The sequence below is a fragment of the Petaurus breviceps genome, unplaced genomic scaffold, assembly GCF_028583685.1.
Source record: "Petaurus breviceps papuanus isolate PSGF00001 unplaced genomic scaffold, PetGlider_PUasm1.0 175, whole genome shotgun sequence".
Lineage (NCBI taxonomy): Eukaryota > Metazoa > Chordata > Mammalia > Diprotodontia > Petauridae > Petaurus > Petaurus breviceps.
Window position 1 is genome coordinate 13759233 of NW_027185764.1, and position 22803 is coordinate 13782035.

The 22803-nt window shown below is 45.9% G+C and overlaps 1 protein-coding gene across 2 annotated transcripts in view; it reads left to right on the plus strand.

Annotated features, from left to right (window-relative positions):
- TTYH3 (tweety family member 3) overlaps positions 1-22142 on the plus strand; it is a 201569-nt gene extending 179427 nt beyond the window's left edge. Inside the window, exons 12-14 of one of the 2 annotated variants that reach the window (XM_069084785.1) lie at positions 4156-4332; positions 5997-6072; positions 15567-22142. In XM_069084785.1, the coding sequence (XP_068940886.1) occupies positions 4156-4332; positions 5997-6072; positions 15567-15638 (325 nt within the window). In that variant the 3' untranslated portion in view covers positions 15639-22142. The other variant, XM_069084784.1, reaches the window with a different exon arrangement.
- The last annotated feature ends 661 nt before the right edge of the window (positions 22143-22803 follow it).

The window sequence follows — 22803 nt, forward strand, 5'->3', positions numbered from 1 at the left end:
GAAGAGAGGTTAGGGCTGTATAAATAGAAACCAAGATAGTATAGAGGAAGAAGAGAAGAGAGCCTAGGGCAGAACCGTGGATGAAGATCTAACAAATAAGCTGAGAAGAGGTGAACCAGGCAGCATAAAATGGGGAGAGAAGCAGTGTCTCAACAACTCAGAGAGAAGAGAACACCAAGAGGTCAGGAAGGATGAGCATTGAGAAAAGATCTTGGGTAACGTAGGAGAGAGCAATTTCAGCTGAATGATGACTTTAGAAGCTAGACTACGGAGAGTTAAAAGAGAATTAAGGGGAGGAAGTGGAGGCACCAATTTTAAATTTAATATTTTATTTTTTCCCCAATTACATGTAAAAAATTTTAATATTCATTTAAAACAATTTTGAGTTTCAAATTCTTTTTCTCTCTCTCTCCTCTTCCTCCACCACTGAGAATGTAAGAAATTTGATATAGATTATACATGGGAGGTACCAATTTTAATTTAATTTAATGTTTTATTTTTCTCCCAACTACATGTAAAACAATTTTAACACTCATTTGAAATTTTTTGAGTTATTGATGAAAGAAATGCAAATTAAAACATCCTCTGAGGCACTACCTCATACCGTCAAATTGGCTAATATGACAGAAGAGGGAAATGATAAATATTGGACAGGATATGAGAAAAATAAAACTCTAATGCACTGTTGGTGGAGTTGTATACTGATTCAGCCATTCTGGAGAGCAATTTGGAGCTATGCCCAAGGGCTGTAAAACCATCCACACCCTTTGACTAAGCAGCACCACTACTAGGTCTGTATCCCAAAGAGATAAACAAGAAAAAAAGGAAAAGGACCTAAATGTACAAAAAATACATTTTTTGTTCGTTTTTTGGAGGGGAAAAGCAGGGCAATTGGGGTCAAGTGACTTGCCCAAGGTCACACAGCTAGTAAGTGTTAAGTGTCTGAGGTCAAATTTGAACTCAGGTCCTCCTGACTCCAGGGCTGGTGCTCTATTCACTGTGCTATCTAGCCACCCCCTACAAAAAAAAATACTTATAGTAGCTATTTCAGTGGTGGCAAAGGATTGAAAACTGAGGATATATCCATCAATGGGGAATAGCTCAACAAGTTGTTGTATATGACTGTGATGTGATACAATTGTACTTTAAGAAATGATGAGCAGTATGCTCTCAGAAAAAATACTTAGATGAACTGATGCAAAATGAAATAAGCAGAACCAGGAGAACATTGTACACAGTTACAGCAACATTATATGATGATCTAGTATGAATAACTTAGCTATTCTCAGCAATACAGTGATCTGTAGCACTTATGCTGAAAGATGCTGCCCATCTCCAGAGAAAGAACTGATAGAGCCTGGATGCAGATCAGAGATACCTTTTCTTTACTTTCTTTTTTTTCTTGTTATTTTTGTCTTTCATATAATGACTTAGATGGAAATGTGTTTTGCATGACTACACTTATATAATCTATGTCAAATTGCTTGCCTTCTCAATGGGGGAGGGAGAGAATTTGGAACACAAAATTTGAAAAAAAAATACTAAAAATATTTTACATGTAATTGGGAAAAATAAAATATTAAATAAGAAAAAAATTGAGTTCCAGATTCTCTCCTTCCTTCCTTCCCTTCCCTCCCCCTCTCATTGAAAAGGCAAGCAATTTGAAACAGGTTATACATGTACAGTCATGCAGAACATAATTCCATGTTAATCATCTTGTGAAGGAAACCACAGTTTAAAAAAAAGCAAGAAGAATAAAGAATATAAAGAAAAAGTATTTTTCTATATGCATTCAGACTTCTTCAGTTCTTTCTCCAAAGATGGGTAGCCTTTTTCATCATAAGTCCTTCAGAATTGTCTTGAATTGAGGCATCAGTTTTAGATGGCCTTCTCAAAGAGTTTAGCCTTGAAAGGGAGGTGATGTAAAATAATGTCTAGAAATGGGTTGTGTGATGATTTTTAAGGTTGGGGAGAGACATGGGTGTGTTTGGAAGCAGCACAGAAGTAGCCAGTAGACTAGGGAAAATTGAAGATTAGTGAGAGAGTAGAAGTAGAGGAATCTGCTAATGGAGACAGGATAGAATGGGGTCATTGTGAACATAGAAGGGTTTACCTTGGTAAGGAAAAGGGCTACCTCTTCATGTGAAATGACCAGAAGAAATGATGGGAGAAGATATACAGGTGATGAGAAATGAGCTAGACGGTAGGAGTGAACCAGGTTTTTTCAGTGAGATGTGAGTCATGGTTCTCAGATGAAAGGGTGTGTGTGTGTGTGTGTGTGTGTGTGTGTGTGTGTGTGTGTGAATGCTATGAGAAATTTGAGGAGGGATGAACAGGTTTGTAATAGCTGCTATGAATGAGATAGGGAATTGATTAGAATCATGTAAAACAATTGCCTTGCTGGAGTGAGGGCTCATTTGAGATTGTGTAACATAAATTTGCAGAAGACCGAGTTATCATGGTTTCATTATTTTCTTGGCTTCGTTCAACAGCACAAGAATGAAAATGAAGGCAGATGGTGTTGGAAATAATCCAAGGTTGGGACTTAGCAAAGCATTATGAGTGAGAAGGGGGAGAGGGACTCGAATACAGAGTTGAACTGGTTCACCAAAGGGTCAAGATAGGGAGGAGACGAGAATGTAGCCAATGTAGAGGAAGGAATGAGGAACGATAGGAATGATAGAGTAGAGGTCATGATGAGGAAGAAGAAGAGCGTTAGAGATGGTGAGGCAGATGGAGAGGTGTGTAGTGGCAAGCACCCCAGCATCCCCAGGGTATCTGCCAACACAGGTTCTTGGATCTGCTTTGATAAAGGAAAGCAACTCAAAATGAGTTAACAAGCTTACTTTAATCAGTCAAACATATATCGTTTACCTCGTTCAGGGGAAAAAGGTCAGCACCCTGAACTTCAAAGTATACAGGCAGAATTATCAAGACAGAAACAGATCAAGTAGACAGCTTTCCAAACTGTCCAACCATTACATCCATACCAAATCAACATCTGGGTTTTTCAAAGCCGGGGGGCTCTGGACAACGGCTTCCCAAAATCCAGATCAAATCACAGAACACTTCTCAAAGTGGGCCCCAAAACAAAGCTACACATCAGGGCTTATATAGCCTTCTCCTGGCTCAGAGAATGTAACAACCTTCTGGGCCCACTGGCCAATCAAGAAGTATCTACTGAAAAACAAGCCTCCCACCCCAGGCTCCAGGTGCACTTTAGCCTAGGGGCAGGGAAGATCTTCAAATTTACATTCCCATTACAAGGTGAAATTATAAAAACTTATAATCAGAATTTATGGACATGGAATTGGAAAGGAATGGTGGGAAGCTAAGGGAGACAAGGGAGTGGAGAGGTAGAAACAGAGAAGATATTTGATGTAATGTATACCTTACTTCCATGTCTTGAATAAACTTTGATCCAGACTGTAGAATGTCAAAGTTGGGAGGAACATTAGAGACCATTTAGTCTACTTCAGATGTGAGGCAACCAAGTCTGAGGAATGGGATGTGATTTGCCCAAGTTGGACTAGCTTCTAGGTTTCCCCAGACCTAGAATATTTCCCTCAATTTGGGGTCTGCCCTCTAAAGTAGTGGTACCAAACTAAAATTTAAAAAGATTCCTGATGGCTACACATTGACTTAGAAAACCAGAGATTGGCATTATCTATGTTTTATTGTATTTGTACTTATCATGTTAAACATTTCTCAATTATATTTTCATCTGGTTCAGGCTAAATTCAGGGGGAGAGGGAGAGAAGCAGGAATTTGACACTTCTGCTCGAAAGTGTTTTCATTCATAAAGTGAGAAAATGGACTTTCAAACCTATAGAAATAATAAAATTACCTTGATTTGTATTTATTTCATATTTGTCTTGAATATATCTTTAGTACATATCCTGCTGCATATATGCATGTTGTGTCTCCCAATAGAATGCAAGTTTCTTGAAGAGAGAAACTATCTTTCTATCTCCATTGCCTTGTATGGGAGATTGTAGGAGCTTAATGAATTTTCTTCTGATTGACCAGTTAACGCCTCCTAGGAAAACAAGAGCCAGGCCTTACATTCTAGGCCTTTTTGTCTGCTGTCAGGCCTCTTCCTTTCTGACCACCCATCTCCTCGCTCCCTCTGCTGATGCCTCTTTGCTCCTCTAGGGCTGCTGATGACGATGGGGAGGAAGAGTCTACGGCTCCCGGAACCAGGCAGACCCATGACAACCTCTATCGAGTACACATGCCCAGTCTGTACAGCTGTGGCAGCAGCTATGGTAGTGAGACCAGCATCCCTGCAGCAGCACACACAGTCAGCAATGCCCCTGTCACGGAGTACATGTGAGTTGATGGAACAGAGCGCTCCCCACCCCCCACATCCGGAATTTGGGGTGTAAGGCAGCATAGTCCTCTGAGCCCACAATCCTCTCTTCCTCTAACTCTGGACTCAATGTCTGACCTTGAGATCGTTCCTCAGGTTTGCAAAGTGTTGGACATATTATTTCCTCGTCCTCATATTTCCTCATTACAAACAGTTCTCTGAGGGAGGTGCTATTATTGTTCCATTTTGCAAAGGAGGAAACTGAGGCTAAAATAATTAAGTAGCTTGCTTGGGGTCAGACAGCCAGTAAAATATTTGAGGTAGGATTTGGGCACAGGTCTTCCTGACTCTGAATCCAACACTCCATTGTTATACCACTTAACTTCCTGTTAACATCATACGTGGTGTGCCTCACTACCCCCTGAATGTGCATTAAAATGGGACCTCAAAATAGGTGAATATTGAGTCCAAAGACCAGGTTCTGCTTCTGCCTTACCTGTACTATGTGAAGGGAAGGACTAACAAACAGCATGCTTAAAGAATGATAAGAGAAGGATATATTGGGAATTGAAGGTGATGTTAAAACAAATGCTGTCAATAAAAGAGATAGAGAGAGAGAGGGGGAGGGGGAGTGGAGAAGAGAGGAGAAGAGAAGAGAAGAGAAGAGAAGAGAAGAGAAGAGAAGAGAAGAGAAGAGAAGAGAAAGAGAGGGGGGAAGACAGGGGGGAGAGAGGAGAAAGGAAGAGAAAAAGAGAGCGAGAGAGAGCACGTAAGACTTGGGCCCCCAAAGACCTGGATTTTAATCCAGGCTCTCTCTTGTATTAGCCGTATGACCATCATTAAGTCAACAAACCCTCTGAACCCCAATTTCCTCACGTTTAAATAGGGATAATGACCCATGAGCTGCCTATCTCACAGGCAAAAGAAAACACATCATCTGTGAATTGCTGTACCAATGAGTTATTGTTGTTAGAGGCTGGTGAGGGAACAGGACGGTCCTGAGAATCTGGTCATCACTGGAGGCTCAGCTGGATGACAGAACCTGCCTCCCTCTCTCCACCCCACCCCACCCCCAACCTGAACATTTGTCCATTTGGACAGGTGTCCATTTGTTCTAAATCCATGATTGAAAGAAAACCTTGACAAAATAGCTAATGAACTAAACAGGGCCAAGAAAACTATCTGCACTTTCACTGCAGCAGCCCAGGTAGCAAAAACAACCCCCACAGAACAATCCAAAATGAATGTTGCAACATTGCAAAGAACAGGCTTGGTCCCAAAGAAAAGACAGGAGAAGATCCTCACCCTCACTCCTCGAGGAGGTGCTGGGGAGTAGGTCTCCCAGTGTGAACCCTTACATAGAATGTTAGATTTTTCTCCAAGTATTGATAAGTTTTGCTGACTTTTCCCCCGCTTTGTTTTCATTTTTGTTGTATTTGTTATGTTTTTGTTATGGATCTCTGAGAGGGAAGAGGGAGAGAGATTTAAAAATAAAAGATTCAGTAAAAATATGTTTGGGGGGGGGGGGTTACAAAAATACCTGGTTCCTGTGAAGCAGGATCCTAAGTACACAAGGGATTAATAGAAATGCCACAGTTGGGAGGTATGGCAAGGGGGAATCCCCCAAAGGTCCTGTAAGGTCATGGTTAGCTCATGAGTTCCCCTTCTTGCCCTTTTTCCACAGGAGCCAGAATGCGAATTTCCAGAACCCTCGATGTGAGAACACCCCCCTGATTGGCCGAGAATCCCCACCACCTTCAGTAAGTCTAACTCTACCCAGAGCATTAAGAGGCAGAGCAGAGTCATGGCCTGGAGTCTCTGGCACACCTTAACCCTGGGGAGCACCAGCTGTGTGTCCCCCCTCATTTGTACCCAAGGTTTTACATGGTGGTCAACTCAAGGCCGCCGTCCAGGCTGCACATGGAGACCTCCAGGATGGGGGAAGGCCACCCGTGTCTCTGGCTTTCTCTTCTGACTTGTCTTTTGTTCGATTGTGGTTTTACGTCTTGGGGAAATCAGGGATGGAAAGGTATCAAGAGATAGCTCTTCCCCAAGAGAGCATCTGTGTCAACGTCTTTCAGACAGGGGAGGGGGCGGAACCTGACAAAGTTCCTGTCTCAAATTGGGGGGTAACAGATCCCTCCTCTTGAATTGGATTTTATTTCTTCTCACATCCAGGCTCAGACAGGCAGCCCTGACCCTGAGGGCACTGGGCCTAGGCATAGACCCAATATGGGTCAGTTTAAGTGCTGAACCATGTCAGCTGCTAGACTGGCCACCCTGGCAGGTCTACTCAAGAGCTTGAGGCCTGATGGTCAAAGTGCAGCAGGCTCTTGGTGGAATATAAGGTTTTGGAGCAGACCATAGCATGGTGAGTAGGTGGGGAATAGGGGACACTTGGGCCCCTGACATGTACCCCAAAGGACGGGAGGAGATACAATGCCATCCATTCTCTGCCTTTTTCTGAATTATGTCATCCTAGTTCTACTTTCCCCTCTGGAGGAGGGAACGTTCTTCCCTTCTCAGCCTCATGACTTCTATTGCCGCCAAGACAAATGGGTTTTTCTCTACAGGTCTGCAAGTCTCATCTGTTGACTTAGGTGGTTGTTCAAGAATTTCAAAATATAGGTGAATGGAAGTTGCGGGGCCTGGGTTGGTGAGAGAGATGCTAGCAAGAGAGTTTGTCCAGTTCAGTGGACAGACAGGGAAGAAGGTCCCGGATATCAAACAAGGTGGATTAGAGGGTCTTCTCCCAGGCAGGAAGCAGTACCTTCTGCCCTTGGGAAGAAGGGAAAGGACCCTGAAAAAGGACAGTTTTCCACTTGACATAGTGGATCTAGTCTTCTTTTCATTTTCCAAGTCAAGAAATGTCAGGAAGACAGGCCAGATTACCCACCCCCCACCCCCCAACCCTGTCTACACAGACTACCAGAGTCATTCAGGCATTTCACTCATTCATTCATTCAACAGACATGCCCTGAGTATCCACCACGTGCCCGACTGTAAGGTATAACAGAAGTAAGTATGTGATGGGGCCTTCCCATTAGGAGTTTATAATCCATCTGGGAAAAGATGGAACAGTTAAATCACAATATAAGACAGTATATGATGAAAGGGCAAAGTGAGTGGTGCAGATCCTATGAGACCTCCCAGTGCTAGGTAGGCAGGTAGGCAGGTCGAATAGTCAGAGGCCTTCATGGAGAAGGGTAATGTTGAGTTGGGTCTTTTGAAGGCTTGGTAAGATCTGCTAGGCAGAGAGGAGAGGAGATAATCAGAGGCAAGCCCAAGCGCCTACAGCATGGTCAGTGTGGCATGGTCAGCAGCCTCTACTGCCGGAGGGGAAAAGGAGAGACGGAAAGAAGTCACTGCCCTTTGGGGCCATACTGCGGTGATGCGCTGGATGATGGATGAGTCTGTTCTGGTTGTCTTCTCCTGCTCTCTCCTCTTTCCCCTATGCCCCCATCAGTCCTGTCCTCCTTCCCTTGTTCCTTCTGTCCTCCCCGCCTCCCCATTCCTGCAGGGGGTCTGCGCCCTTCTGCCCATCACGGACCCATCTTGCTTGCTCTGTGTTTTTCATGCCGGTTGAGGCTGCCCTCTCTTTTTTCTCTCTCTCCTGCGACATCACAGCTATATCTGGCTGCCTTGGACAATAGTAGCCATATGAGCTGGCAGCTTAAGCCCTCGGACAGTTCAAGGACGTACTGGTAACAGCAGCGCCCTCAAATGGAACAGGTACTGAAATAAGGTCCTTCTTGCTCCACCTCTTCCTTCCATCCCTGCACTCTCCTCCTCCCCCTCCTCTTCCTCTTCCTTCTCCCCTTTCTAGCCAAAGCCTTTACTTCCATCCTTGCACCTTCCTCCTCCACACCCTTCCCACCAGGGCCAAAGCCCATTGCAAAACTCAGCCAATGATTGGCAAAGGAGGCAGCAGCCACCTCTGGCTCCCAGGCCCCAGCTGCCCGTGAGCCACTTGGCTGGCAGGGCACCTAGGCATGCCCCCTCCCTCCACTCATGCCGTGCCCGGAGCTCGTGAACTGCTGCTACTGTCCTCACTGTGAGAGGAAAGGCCCCTTTCCCCTGAGGATCTGCCAGTTGTCATCTTTAGGGATAAGATAAAACCTGATTTCTTTCCTGGCCCCATCACCCCAGGTGGCCCCCGTGCTGGATTGATATATGCTTGACCCACATCAAGTGGTGTGCTGATAGATGTTTAAGAACCCGTTCTCCAAAAAAACAACAGTACCACAACAGCAACACACACACACACACACACACACACACACACACACACACACACTAACGCTTTCTCAACTTTAAACCACTAGCAAAACATTAAGTCAAGCCCTGACTTGCAGTGTTGGCCAGTTATAGCTGTCTCTAACCCTTCACTGCTTGTCACAGAAGCGCTTCCCTGGCTCGCACAGTGTCTGACTCTGTAAGGCTCTCCACACACCCTCTGTGAGGCACTCCACACTCTCCAGCCCTCTGAGGAGCTAGTTAGTAGTGTCTTAGGCACCGGAGGCATTCCTCTTTTTAAAAGCAGTAGGAACCAGGGTGGCCAGGTGGCACAGTGAATAGAGAACCAGTCCTGAAGTCAGGAGGACATGAGTTCAAATCCAGCCTCAGACACTTAACACTTACTAGCTATGTGACCTTGGACAAGTCACTTAACCCCAATTGCCCTTGCCTCCCCCTTCCAAAAAAAAGGCAAAAAATTAAAAAAATTAAAACAAATAAAAAATAAAAGTGGTAGGAACCTCCTACCCCAACCCAAGATTACTACTTATTCCCTTCCTACTCTGGCCCTCATTTCTCTTACAGAAGTCTTGGAATCTTCCTAAATCCATTAGAGGGGCCAAAGGGAGTCTCCCCCAATACCAGATGAAGACACAGTGGGAGAAAGTGCTTTATTCAAGCTCTCAGAAGTTCCTGAGCTTTGTCCCAGATGCTGCAAAAAGGAGAGCGCTTTTCTGTGTCTATAATCCTAAAACAGAAATCTCTAACATCATGTGCTCTTAGAAATTATGATACCTTTAGGCAGCCAGGTGGCATGTGTTGGAGCTGGAATCAAGATCTGAATTCAAATCCTGTTTCAAATACATATTTAGTTGTGTGACCTTGGTCGAGTCATTTATCCTTTCTCGACCTCAGTTACCTTATCTATAAAATGAGGATAATAGCACCTACTTTATAAAGTTCTTGTGAGAATCGAGGTGTTGGGGCAGCTAGGCGTCTCAGTAAATAGAGCACCAGTCCTGGAATCAGCAGGACCTGAGTTCAAATCCAGCCTCAGACACTTGGCACATTTAGTAGCTGTGTTACCTTGGGCAAGTAACCCTGATTGCCTCACCTTCCCCCTCCCCCCCAAAAAAAGAGAGAGAACCAAGGTGTCAACCTTTAAAGTATTATTTAAATGCTAGCTATTATTATTACTATTATTATTATTATTACTTTGAACAGCATATAGCACAGACTTCATTCAAAGAAGCTATAAGAGAAACAAGAAATTTTTAAGTAGTTGTGATGAGTTCTGACCATCCCAAGAATTAAAAACCAAAAGAATTCCTAAGGGAAATGCTTTGGGGGCAGCTAGGTGGCATAGTAAATAGAGTACTGGCCCTGGAGTCAGGAAGACCTGACTTCAAATCCAGCCTCAGACACTTATTAGCTATGTGACCCTGAGCAAGTCACTTAACCCCAATTGCTCCCCACCCCCAAAAAAATAAATAAGAGAAATATTTTCAAGTTGATCTCCCCAAACCCTATGAAACCCCATGAATCCAACCTCCCTATAAATTCTGTCTCACCTCACCCTCAGGCTCCCAGTTCATGACTCTGGCCTCTTTTACCACACAAACTCCCTTTGTTTCTGGTACCCAGGGAAAGAAAGGGACTGTTCCAGGCACTATAGCTCTGATCATTCAGTGTAATCAGCCAGTGTGATCCCAGACAAACTGAGCCAAGCACAAGCTGGGGGAGTGGGAGGAGAGAGAGAGAGCGCGCACCCAGAAAAGGGCAGCCACTGGGAGATAGGCAGGCCTTCCTCCTGCGGCCGGGGTGGGCTTGGTGTCAGTGCCATACTAAGTCACTGTCTGTCTCATCTGTGCGTCAGAAGGTCTCAGTTGCTCCTTCTCCATTGCCCCTTTCCCTAATTCTCTCCTTCCTCTGCTCTCACTTCCCTCTGGATGCCATGGTCGCCTGCTTGGGATGCATCTTGGTTTGGGGGCTCTGCTGGGTTAGGGGGCTCTCCAGGACAGGGGCTCCCCCAGCTCCAGGGCACCTGGAGGTGGAGCATGGCCAGAAATGCCAAGGCCTGGCCTGCCCTCTGCATGTTGTTGCTGGTGCTTTGTGGAATGACCTGGCTCCATTCTTCCTCCCCTTTACCACTCCCTATGCCATCTGCTCTGAGTGCTTCTTGCTTCTTCCTTACCCCCACAGGTGCCCTGGCAGTGCCTGGGCAGGGCTGGGTATTATCACCAGTCCTAGTATATTGGGCATGCTACCCACAGACTGGTCTTACATAGACTTAGTCTGTCTTCACTTGAGAAAGCAGCTACCTTTTCCTACCAGCTGTGTTCTAATAGAAAAGCTGGGCTAAGAGTGGGGAGGCCTGTGTTGAGTCCTGTCTCTGCTTCATGTGACCTAGAGCTAATTACTTAGCTTTCCTGTGCCTCAGTGTCCTTTTCTGTAAAATGGAGATGATTCTTCTTGGGGAATATTTATGAGAATAAAATGAAAAAAAATCACTAGGAAAGCACTTTCAGAAAGTTGCTGTAAACTCACGGTAGGAACGCATTAGATAATTGGATTTGCTTTATTACCAGTGAAGGCGGTTCTACTTGGAAGCTTCTAGTTGTCTAAGGGGTTCCTTCCCTTTATGCACGCAGAGAGACCATCTTTGCCCTTGGCTTCATGTTACAGTTCGTGATTCATGTTAAAGTCCATGTTATAGCCCTCAGCCTGAGAGGTTCGCACAGACAGGGTAGCAGCTGGTGGTCGTAGGACTAGACTTCCATGGGACATTCTCCCTTGCAGTCTAGAGCCGCTATTCCTACATGGATTGCAGCCTGCGGACCACGCGTCATGCAAAACACCCACAGAAGGTCCCTGTGCCAGCCACTGACCTTCCTATCTCTATGGTTGCCTCCCAGAATACTTGAATGCCCATTCACCTTATCCCCCATCATCACCCCAATGGGACAAATTGAAGCAAGGTCATCTGGAGATGACTTGATGGCCCTGAATTTATTACTGGTTTCCTTTGACCCAGAACTGCTCACAAGTAACAAAGTGGCCTTTTATGCACATGGTTCCATCCTTTGCACCATTCAGCAGAGATGTAGTTGAAGGAGACTCAGGGAGAAAAGAAGAAGGAAAAAGCAGAGATCAGAATAACCCTACAAGAACTTGCCATCCCAGGGGCAGCTAGGTGGCACAGTGCCCTGGAGCACTGGCCCTGGAGTCAGGAGGACCTGAGTTCAAATCCAGCCTCAGACACTTAACACAAAAACTGGCCAAGTGATCTTGGGCAAGTCACTTAACCCCAACTGCCCTCCAAAAAGCAAAAAAAAAAAAAAAAAAAGAACTTTCCATCCCTGAGTTACCCCAAGCAAACTAGTTGTAGGTTTTACCTCAAAGCCTACTGCTGGGTGAGAATAGGTTTTTCCTCATCTCCTTAGGGTAGGGTCTACAGCTGAAGAAGTTGGATTGTATCCTTGGGACTTCCATCCATGCATCCATTCGTCCATCTATCCATCCATCCATCCATCCATCCATCCATCCATCCATCCATCCATCCGTCCATCATCCATCCATCACGTGTTTACTAGTCCCATAGCAACTCTTGCCACATGACTTTATGGTTGGGAACATCAAATTCAGCCTCCATTCTTTAAGCTGCTGAACCACAGAAGGTTTCAGGGTGTTCTCTGGGTCTTGGATGCATTGCATCTAATTCTGTGGGAGTTAATCTCCATCTTCCATGCATCTGGTTGACAATGACTTAACAGAGGGCAGGTAGGATTTCTGCTCTTGTTTGGTTTTTGTCTCAAGGACCAGACTCTTCCTCCTGGAGACATGCAGCCCTGGGTTCCTTTCCTTCCAGATCTGCCATGTCTCATCATGGATCCATCCGCCTCTTGCTTGGGAGCAGTCTGTGTAGCCGCCAGGAAGGACTCTTTGTCTCCTGCCTTGGGGAGATTCAATCTTTTTCCCACCATTTTAATAGAACATGAGAAAACTACATCTGAAAGAGACCTTAGGCTCATCCAACCAAATCTCCTACTTCACTGCAGCAGAATTCAAATACTTGACCTCAGTCCCTTAGTTCCTTCCCTATTCTTAAAAATCTTCCAGTAATGGAGATGGAAGCATCGACTTTACCTTCAACCTTCAAGAAGCAGACCTTGTTGTTTCAAGCACCCTTAGATTTACTCCTTAATTCTTCATCTCAGGCCATAGTCTACAAGCAAGTATCTCGTCTCTTGCTTTCTTTCCAGGAGCCCCTCTGGTATCTAGTCTCTTCTTTAACTTGGCGCTTCTCCATAAGCCTTGACAAAAGGCCAGTGTCCCTGCATAGAATACCAACTACTAATATGGTCCTGCTGCCTTCTCCTTGCTGGTAGTTATTTCCTAAACCTTGCTCCCACTTGGGTGATGCTGGCTTTGCTTTGAGAACTAGGATCCTCTGACCTTTCCACATGGCCAAAAAGTGCTGGGATAGGGGTAGCTAAAGGAGGTTATGGATTCTCTTTACCCTGGAGAGCCTCAAGAAAAGAATGGGTGACTCTTTGACCCTGGCTGCCTGGAGGTGAATGAGTTTGACCCCTTTATCTATAAGAGGTTTCTCCAGAATTCTGTTTCTTGACCTTTCTCTACAGGCTGGGGTATGTGACAGAGGAAGAGGCTGCAGAAAACTTTACCAGGGATTAGAATGTCATCACAGCCCTGGACCAATGTGACTATTGCCCACACTGGAATAGGAAGCCAGTGGGAGGAGAGACTTCTTGGGGCACTAGCTGACAGTTGTGTCCTGCTTAAGAGAAATTTCCACGGTGGATTGGGGGGGAGGTATCCCCGAAGAGCCTTTCCCCTTTTCTTTTTCTGATGAGATCTTTTTAGGAACAATCAATCCCAGGAGGACTAGAGGATATGGAAGAATCCTCTCTTCCATGAACTAAGCTAACTCTTTGGTATATTGGGCCTGATCACTCAAAGAGTGCCTCGGGCAATAATGTATGCATCCCTTTGCCTACAGACTTCCCTATGTACTCTGCTCTGAGGGCCATGTCACTGGGCACTAAGATTTAGAGCTGGAAAGGACCTCACAGCTCATCTTATCCAACACCCCCTTTTATGGGTGAGGAAACTGAGGCCCAGAGCAATTAAGTTACTTGCCCTAAGATCCCACAGGTAGTAGATAATAGAGCAGAGATTTGAATCCAAGTCTTTTGACTACAAGTGTCTGTCTGTGGCAGTCTTTTCTCCTCTCCTTAAATGCTAGGAGCACCTAAGGCTTCTTTTGACAACCTCAATTCTAGACTCAAATTTGAATTTTGCCCTTGAGAGCAGGGTTTTTAACCTTATTTTGTGTGTCATAGATGCACAGTTTGGCAGTCAAGTGAAGCCTATGAACCCCTTCTAAGAGTAATGTTTTTAAATGTATTAAATAAAATGTGTAGAATGACAAAGGAAACCAATTATGTTGAAATACCATTGGCAAATATTTTAAAATTTCACCAACCCCAGGTTAAAAACTCCTGCTTTAGCATAATTTCACCTGTCTCAAGAAACATGAAAAGTAAACCTTGCTTACTTTCTAAATCTGAAGGAGCTGATATGGAATCACTGTATCTAGGAAGCAGAGAATTTGGGAGTCTATACCCAGATTGGCCATTTACTGGGCTTGACTGTGGGCAAATCACTTAAAATCTCTGACCTCAGTTTCTTTCTTTGTAAAATGAAAAAGGAGGTGGATGAGAGAGTTGATCTCTTCTACCTTTGGCATTTTTCTATAATATGGCTTATTCTGAATTTCTGGATGTTCCCCAACCTGAGACCACATTCCCCTGGAGGACTGCAAAAGCTGCCTGATACCAGATGGCAGGGGAATGTCCCCCTCCCCGTTTAGAGGCCAGAGCAGTACTAGATGCCAGGCCATTGCTTCCTCTTGGGCAGACTTACTGCTTTAGGGGGCCAGTTGTATCCCTGACCAATTCTACCTACATCTTGGCCAACTCCATCACCTGGGTAGGGAGAAAGAGAAAGAGAAAAGGAGGTGGGGGAGAGAGAGAAGAGACATAGAGGGGGAAAGAGAGAGAGAAGTAAAAAGAGAGACAGTAGGAGAGAGGAAGGGGAAGAGAGATGAGAGAGAGAAAGAGGAAGAGAGAAGAGAGAAAGGGGAGAAGAGAGACATGAGAGAGCACGCACGCACGAGAGGGAGAGAGAGGGAAAGAGAGGAAGAGAGAAGGGGGAGAGAGAGGATGCTTGTGGGGTGGGGTGGCCTTTGTGGGTCCCTGCCATATGGCACCAGGGCCCCAGTCTTTCATCTGGGGGACAGACTATGGTCTTGTTTTGTCCTTCAGGCTTATAGATTGCAACCTGCCTCTAGAGAAGTGTTATGCCTAGCGGACAGAGAATTGAACTTGGAATAGAGAAAAGTGGAGTTCAAGTCCTAACTCTGGTATTTCCTGGCTCTATGACCCTAGACAAGTCACTACCCTCCTCAGTGCTCAGTTCCCTAGGATGATAAGACACAGAGAAAATGCCAGCCTTCATTGGTAGAGGGAGTTTCTTTGCCTGTTAGTTTTCTATACAAATGAAATGAAATTACAGGTTGAAACCAGAAAAGTCAACAACAATCAAAAACTGTCCTGATTCTCGTAACTCCCATTCTGGGCCCAGAACTCAGGAACTGAAGCCAGGAAGGAGATTGTCTCCATTGTGGGGGCTGGCAGGTGACTTATTCAAGAACATGTCATGTTGATTGCCCTCCTTCGGGGCTGACCCCAAGGCAGAGGACTGGCCCCTAAGGGGAGTCTAGGAGTGACGGAGGGTGACAGACATATTGCTTTGGCCCCTTGGTTAGGCTGTGTTCTTTAGCCAGGCACAAAGATCAGGGGAAATTGGGCCTCTGGAAACCCAGAGCTGATGACGTTGACAGAAACTGGGCTTGCTCTGGACACACGTCCCTTTCCAACAAAGCTGCCTTGACACTGATCTTTATTTTTAAATTTTGTTTTGTTTCTTCTTCTAGTACACCTCCAGCATGAGAGCCAAATACCTCGCTACCAACCAACCTCGCCCTGACTCCAGCAGCGGGCATTAGACAGCGATCGCAAATGTGCCAACTGCCCCCCTGCCCCCCTGTGCTCCCTTGCCAAACCACTCTGCTTCCCTCCCTCCACTCCTCCCGATGCTGGCGCTGTACCTCCCGCTTCTGCTGCTCCCAGCATCTGGCCACTGGGACCCTGAGAGGCCAAGGACCACCAGGGAATGAGCCCAGTGAGAGGGCAGGGGCTCCTGGGGCAGCTAAGGACTCACCTTCCAGCCTACACGAGCTGCACAGGCCACGGGCCCGGATTCATGTGCTTCTTCCATAAGCCAAATGGGAATATTAACAGATCAGTTTCCTACTCCTCTTCCTCCTCTTCCTCTGCCTCATCCATCTCTGTCTCTTCTGCAGAAGGAAAAGATGCTTTGGAGGTCTGGGCTCTAGAGTGATTCCTAACGGTGCTTCTCTCATTCCTTCTGGACCAGCTTCAAGTTATGAGGGCTTTGAACCCAGGGTGTCCTTGTCCTGGTCAGGAAAACAGTCTCATATGCATCCTTTTGTGACCTGCATACATGCACTGACCCAGACGTACACATACCCACGCTGACCCAAACACCCTCACTTTGACCTAAATGTGTATCCTTATGCTGACCCAGAGAGATGCTCACTCCATATTCTTTTACCATCAAATATAAACTGTCTCTCAATCTCTCTCTCTCTCTCTCTCTCTCTCTCTCTCCCTCCCTCCCTCCTTCCTTCCCTCCCTTCCTCCCTCCCTCTCTACACTTCTCTGTCTCTCTCCCTCCCCCCTTCTCTATTTCTGTCTCTCCTTCTTTCTCTGGCTCTCTGTCTCTGTCTCTCCTTCTTTCTCTGTCTCTGTCTCTGTCTATGTCTCTCCCCCTTCTCTGTTTCTGTCTCTCCTTCTTTCTCTGTCTCTCTCTCAATCTCTCTCTCTGACTCTCCCTCCCTCCCTCTCTCCACTTCTCTGTCTCTCCCCCCTTCTCTGTTTCTGTCTCTCCTTCTTTCTCTGTCTATGTCTCTCCCCCTTCCCTGTTTCTGTCTCTCCTTTTTCTGTCTCTCTCTGTCTCCCCCCCCTTCTCTGTTTCTGTCTCTCCTTCTCACTCTGTTTCCCTGTCTCTCACACTCACACACACACACACACGCACACGCACACTCACAAGCCATGTCCCCCAACTCACCACTTTTAGCTTCTTGTTAGAGGCCTTATTCCTGAAAGTTAGTCTCCATCCGTGGGGAGGTGGATTTTGAGTTGTGGTAAGAACCTTTGCCTCCCCTGCCCTTCAAAGCCAAGGTCATTCTCTCACTGCCTTCTCTTTTTCCTTCCCTGGTCCTCACCTTTGTCTCTGGAGCCCCTGAGACAATGGTCTTTAAATTCCTTGTCTGTAGTAGGGTGAGCTTCAGGTGCCTGGTGCCAAACCAAAGGCTTGGGCCCCTTCACTTCCTTGGCCTTCCCCTAACCCTGGGTTGCCCCTCTGCCCCGCGTCCTCTCCAGTGTGGCTATCTAGAACCTACCAGGAGTCAGCAGGAGCTGGCCACCCCTTGGTGCCAAATCGCCTCTAGCAAAATATTTGCCAGCTTTTTTTTTCTTTTTGCACTAATCACATTTGTAATCTCTAGGCAGAACAGTCAAATGGTTTTCCAGAGATGTGGGCCAGATGAGAGATCCTTAGGGTGTAGTGGTTGCTGCTGGACTATTTCCGTGCTCCCTTCTTTTTTTCATTTTTTTTTAAAACCCAGGAATAAAAGCATTGCTCTCCCAGAGAGGTCTCTGGGAGGCTGGGATTCAGGTCCTTGCTTCTTTAGGCCTCTGTTTTGCTTACATCAGAAATAGAAAGCCAAGGACTCATGAGCCAGCTGTGAATGGGAGATCTGTGTCTCCTCCCTCCTCCTGCTCTCCCTGGCTCTAACCACTGACCTCACTTCCCACATGTCCCTGGACTCCTCAGACCACTGGGCCTGAACGGCAGAGCAGAGCAGGGCCAGGACCAGTGGCTTTGATGGTAGCCTGAATCCAAGGCCCCTTACTCCCAGAAGACATGGTTCAGCCAGGCCAGCACCCCTCCAACCTCCACCCCTTCCTCGTCCAGAAGTGTTACCCACACTGACTTTTCCAGAAAGGAGAAAGCAATGAATCTAGATGCATGGATGAAGGGGAGATTTTGACCTTCTACTAACGGGGTAAAATTGCTTCAGCCAAGTTCGCTAGAGGAAGAAGCAGCCAAGATGTTTCTTGTTCCAGAGATGCTATGAGCAGAGTCTGCCTTCAGCCAATCCCAGTCATTTCAGCCCTTTCGAATGGTTTCTCTGTAGTTGCTGTGTAGACCTGAAAGAGCTGAACAGGCATCTCAAGCCCCTTCCCTTTTAAGTATGAGTGAGGGCTGACCACTGAACCTCTGTCTCAGTCTCCCCATCTATGAAATGGGATGAGACTTCTACCATAAGGTGCTTGCTGCCTTGGTGTGCAGAATACTTGTGGTGTGTTCTAAGTCTGCCTGCCTTCTCCTTTTTTGCCAGAAAGCTAGGGAGAGCTGCCATATTCCTTCCGTCTGTACCACCTCCTTTCCCTCATATCACCTACCTAGTTGGCAAACTGTTTACCAGAGATATAAGGTATCTAGGCCTGAAGAGCCTAGAGTAGATCCAAAGCACTGGACTGTCAGGGCTGGGGGCCATACCAGAGTCCATCTATCATAGGCTGAAGGGAGCCTTTAAGTAAAACTTTGTGTGGTGAAGAGAGGAAACATCCACGAAAAATATGGTCCCTTCTGTGGCAGGCAGCCAAGACAAGCAGTTGAAGGGACCCATATTCCCATTTCTACTGGAAATGACCAATGCTTACATCTCCCTGGGCCATTTAAATAATCTTGCCTCTCCTTTCTGTATGTTCCCTACCCCTGTTCTGTCTGTACCCCTCATTAATGGTCCCTGGGCCCTTAAGAGTTAGACTAGAACAGCAATTCTCAAAGTATGGTCTGGGGACCCACGGGGTGGGACCCTTTCACAGGGTCCTCAAAGAAAAAACTATTTTCATAATGCTGAAGTGTTTTCATTTCTAATATGGTAACAATTCATAGATATAAGTGATATATTGGCAAAAGCTCTTTGGAGGGGGTCCTCGATAATTTTTAAGAAAAGTGTAACAGGGTCCTGAGACCTGCCAGGCCTAAAACAGCAAGGTAGGATCACAATGACAGCTCCATTTCTGAGAACAAGGAAGTTTATAGGGCATGAAGGGGTTGGTGTGACCTGTCCTGGGAAGGGTAGAAGGGTTTTTACTTTCACAAGAGCCCCATCTGGAGCCAGGTTTTAGGTGGCCAAAGCCCTACCAAATACCCATCACTGAGAGCTATGACTGACTATATGCCCCCTCCCCGCCTCCATACACACACATACACACTCACCTGATGATTCAGAAAGCAAGCAGGTAGGGCAGTCCCTCTCCTAAGCTCCTCAACACCCGGCATAAGGCCAGCTGGCATAAAGCCCCTGGAAACGGAGGTGGTGCTTCAGAGGCTAGCAGAGAATTGCTGCCTGTGTCAGGGGATCCCTCATGGGAGAAACCAACTTGTGCCGTGACGACATGGTCCACCACCCCTCGTCCTAGAGGCCTACTCCGAAGGATGCCAAGCTCGGAGATGGCCAGCTGTGGCAACAACAGTACAGCCTAGAATCAGCTAGAGGTCCTCCAGTGCCATGGAGAACCTTGGGGGGTATCTGGAAGGGAGAGCCTTTGACTCAGCTGCCCATCTGCCCTCAGACTCCTTCAGGGAAGCTACCGTGGTTTTCTAAATCTGGTGAGGTGCCCAGCCCCCAGGAGATGCTGTGATGGCTCCCAACTCCACTCACAGCAGCTCCTTCCAATATCCCTAGCAGTGGAGTTAGGAGCAAGGCAACAATTTCCTATTGGTCCATCTGGATCTTTTTTTTTTTTTTTAAACCGCTCATGTGAGCTGCTGGCCTCACATTTCTGGACCACAGACAACCTCCTGAACCTTAAGCACTGGGACATCTTGGAAGCCTCCATCAGGAACTTCCTCCATGTGAAACATCTCTAGCCCTCTCTTCCCTTCTATCTCTGCATTCTGGACATGGATGTGACTGAGCCTCGGCTGTCTGTCTGTCTTTTTTTTAGAAGCACAAACATTAACTATCAGCTTTGTCTGGTATGTTCAGTTCTTTTTCCATTGCATCCTTATGAGCAAAAACAAAACCCCACCACTGATCAGACCAACCACCTCCCACAAAAAAAGCAAAAAAAAAGAAGAAAAAAAAGCCCTCCAGTTCAGGGAGGGATGGGGGCCTGTGGACTTTTTTTCCCAAGCACATGGACATCTCCACAATGTGAATGTAAATAGCATGTTGAACTCCTGGGTCCAGTGTTCAAGACTGCATTGTACTCGTTAAAAGAAATCAAACTCCAGATTTGGCTGTGAATTTCTCGTGCTGTCTTGGGAATCTTTAACTGTAGTGTTTGTATCCTGTCTGTAATCTTTTAACTTAGTTAATTTTACTTGCCTATATGGAAAAGAAAAAAAGGGGGGGTTCAAACCGAAAACTCAGCACTTGGAATGGGGCTTTTGCAACACCCAACTAGCATCCTAGGCAGACAAAGTGCCTTGGGCTGCTACTTTAGATTGGTTTGAATTATTTTTAACCCCTTCCCACCCCCAAATGCATCCCTTGCCCCTCTCGGACCCCAAACTGATTTCTAAACGTAAGTTTTCTTTATCCCAAAAGTCAATGTGTCTTCCATCTGTCCCACGGATCTTATTCCTTGGCCATTGATCGGTGGGGTGAAGACAACTAGCTCCAGGGCCATGATAAAGACAAGGTAGCTAGGGCTTTTCCCCAGGGCTCTAAGATTTGGAGGGTGCCAAAGCACCAGCCCAGGATTCTCCCTTCCTGGTTGAGGTGCCCTTTCCCCATGCCAGACACAAAAATTTCCAGTTATGACTCTGATATTCTCAATCGTTGTGATTTTGTTCCTTTTCCTCCTGCCCAACCAGAAGGGACTGGGCTGTAATGGACCCTCCTGCTTCACAGTAGGCACCCATAGTCTCCGACTGATCCTGGCGTAATAGGAGAGGAAGCGTTCTAGTTCTCCATGTAAGGTGAAGTCTTTTTTATTTGATTTCATGCCTAGAAACCTCAGAAGACTGGAGGAATGGAGACTGGGAGGGAGTTTTGGTTATCTCCATCCCAACTTTGGGAATAAAGGGGTATGAATTGACAGGTTCCTCCAAGTGGCTCAGCATGAGGGAAGGGACAGTCCCTAACTGAGACATATGCAGGATGTACCCAGGAATCCGGGAATATGAAAAGAAATGGGAGTGGTTCTGAATGGAGTTATAAGCCCAGATTTCTTCCAGTGAGGAAAAGAGTAGGGATTATTCTGGTCCTTTCTCTTTCCCTAGTAGCTCACTAGGCTGAGAACAGACAGAGGATTCTCTGCCTTTCCACTCCAACTTTCCCTGTAGTGAATCCTGGCTTAGTTCCCTAGCTTAACTCAGAAAGATTGTGGCCTAACTCAAGGAAAAGTTTGTTTCCCAGCAACCCAGCTGTCCTCACCATCCCCTAATTCACATTTCACTTCTTGTTCCAAAGGCTCTCTTATCAGCAGTCAGGGTGGAGGGATGTCGTTGAATGTCTTAGACCCCAGACTGACCCTTCTTGAGTAATTGCCCAAGGCCACTGGAGGACCTCCACCCTCAAACAATTTAGTTTTGCTCCCATCAAGTTCTTAGAATGAGGGAGTTGATAGAAAGACATATTCTCCATTGGTCCCAGCAACTGATCTTCCTGACTTTGCCATAAAAGCAGAGATTGATTGCTGGAAATAAAATGTGATGCAGAACGAGGATGCCATTCCTGCTCCCTCTCACTTAGAGGGCAGGGAGGTGGGGGCACTGACAAACATCCCTGAGGGCTGCCCTCTGTACCCATCTCACTATGCAATTCCAAAACAACATTTTCCTTCCAAACCCAAGCCCCATCAATGGATGCCTCCCTTGACCCCAATCAGCTCCCAGGGACCCCCTCAGGGCCAGGCCCCAAGGTCAAGGCCATGGAGAACAGCTTCTCTGACAAGAGGGTGTTGGTGGGACTTGACTGGTCATCCTGTCCTTGAGCCTTTTGTACTGATTTTGTTTTTGTTGTGTTTTTAACCATAATGGTTGTATATCATACCACTTTATATGCGTTATATATAATATATAAATATATATGATTTTTTTTAAGGAAATGCTCAATTTCCTATTTTTTTTTTCTCCTGCAAGTCCCTAAACTTGCCCCAACATGTTTTTAAATTGTGAGGGTTGAACTGAGGCTTGAACCTGTTCTTGTATTTTTTTTTCCTTTTAACTTTGGTAGTTTCATGGATGTACTGTAGCTATTTTTTACTGGGTTTTTTGCTTGGTTTCTTTTTGTTTTCTTTTTTTTTTTTGGCAAATACTAAAAACAAAATCTCTTCAATATAATTTCTGTGGTTTCTATTCAGCTTGGGTTTAATGTTTTAAAATAAACAAGTGAAAGAAACAAGCTGTCTCCTTTCATTTTTTTTTTTACCTTTTTGGAGGGGCAATTGAGGTTAAGTTGACTTGCCCAAGGTCACAAGGCTAATAAGGGTTAAGTGTCTGAGGCCGAATTTAACTCAGGTCCTCCTGACTCCAGGGCTGGTGCTGTATTCACTGCACCACCTAGCCATCCTGACGTCTTCAGGGATCTCTTGCTTCTTCTTGATGGCATGGAAGATGACTGGAGAAAGCTGAGTTAGTTTTCCCAAAACATAATGGATAGAATGAGCAGACATGTTTGCTTATTAGTGAACAGGACAGCCTGGGACCAATCTTTTAGGCCTGCATTTTCACAAAGATTCGAGAAATGAGTAAAGCCTGGGAAAAAAGGGCTAGACTGTGAAATCCAATTTAGCTCTACCCGTGTTTCTGACTCAGTGCTTAAGCAGACATTTTAGGGCCTTCAGGCTTTTCCCAGTTCCAGAGATGACTGATCGATCAGCAAAGAATGTTAGATTTGGAGTCCGGCAGAGCCTGCATTGGCTCTCACAGTACCCTGTTGCCTTTCTGTGCCTCCACATTCTCATAGGTAAAATGAGGGGGGCCCTGATGATCTCTGAGGCTCCTCCCAGCTCTAAATCTATTTATCATATAGTCTTGAATCTGAATTACTCCAAATGGAAAAA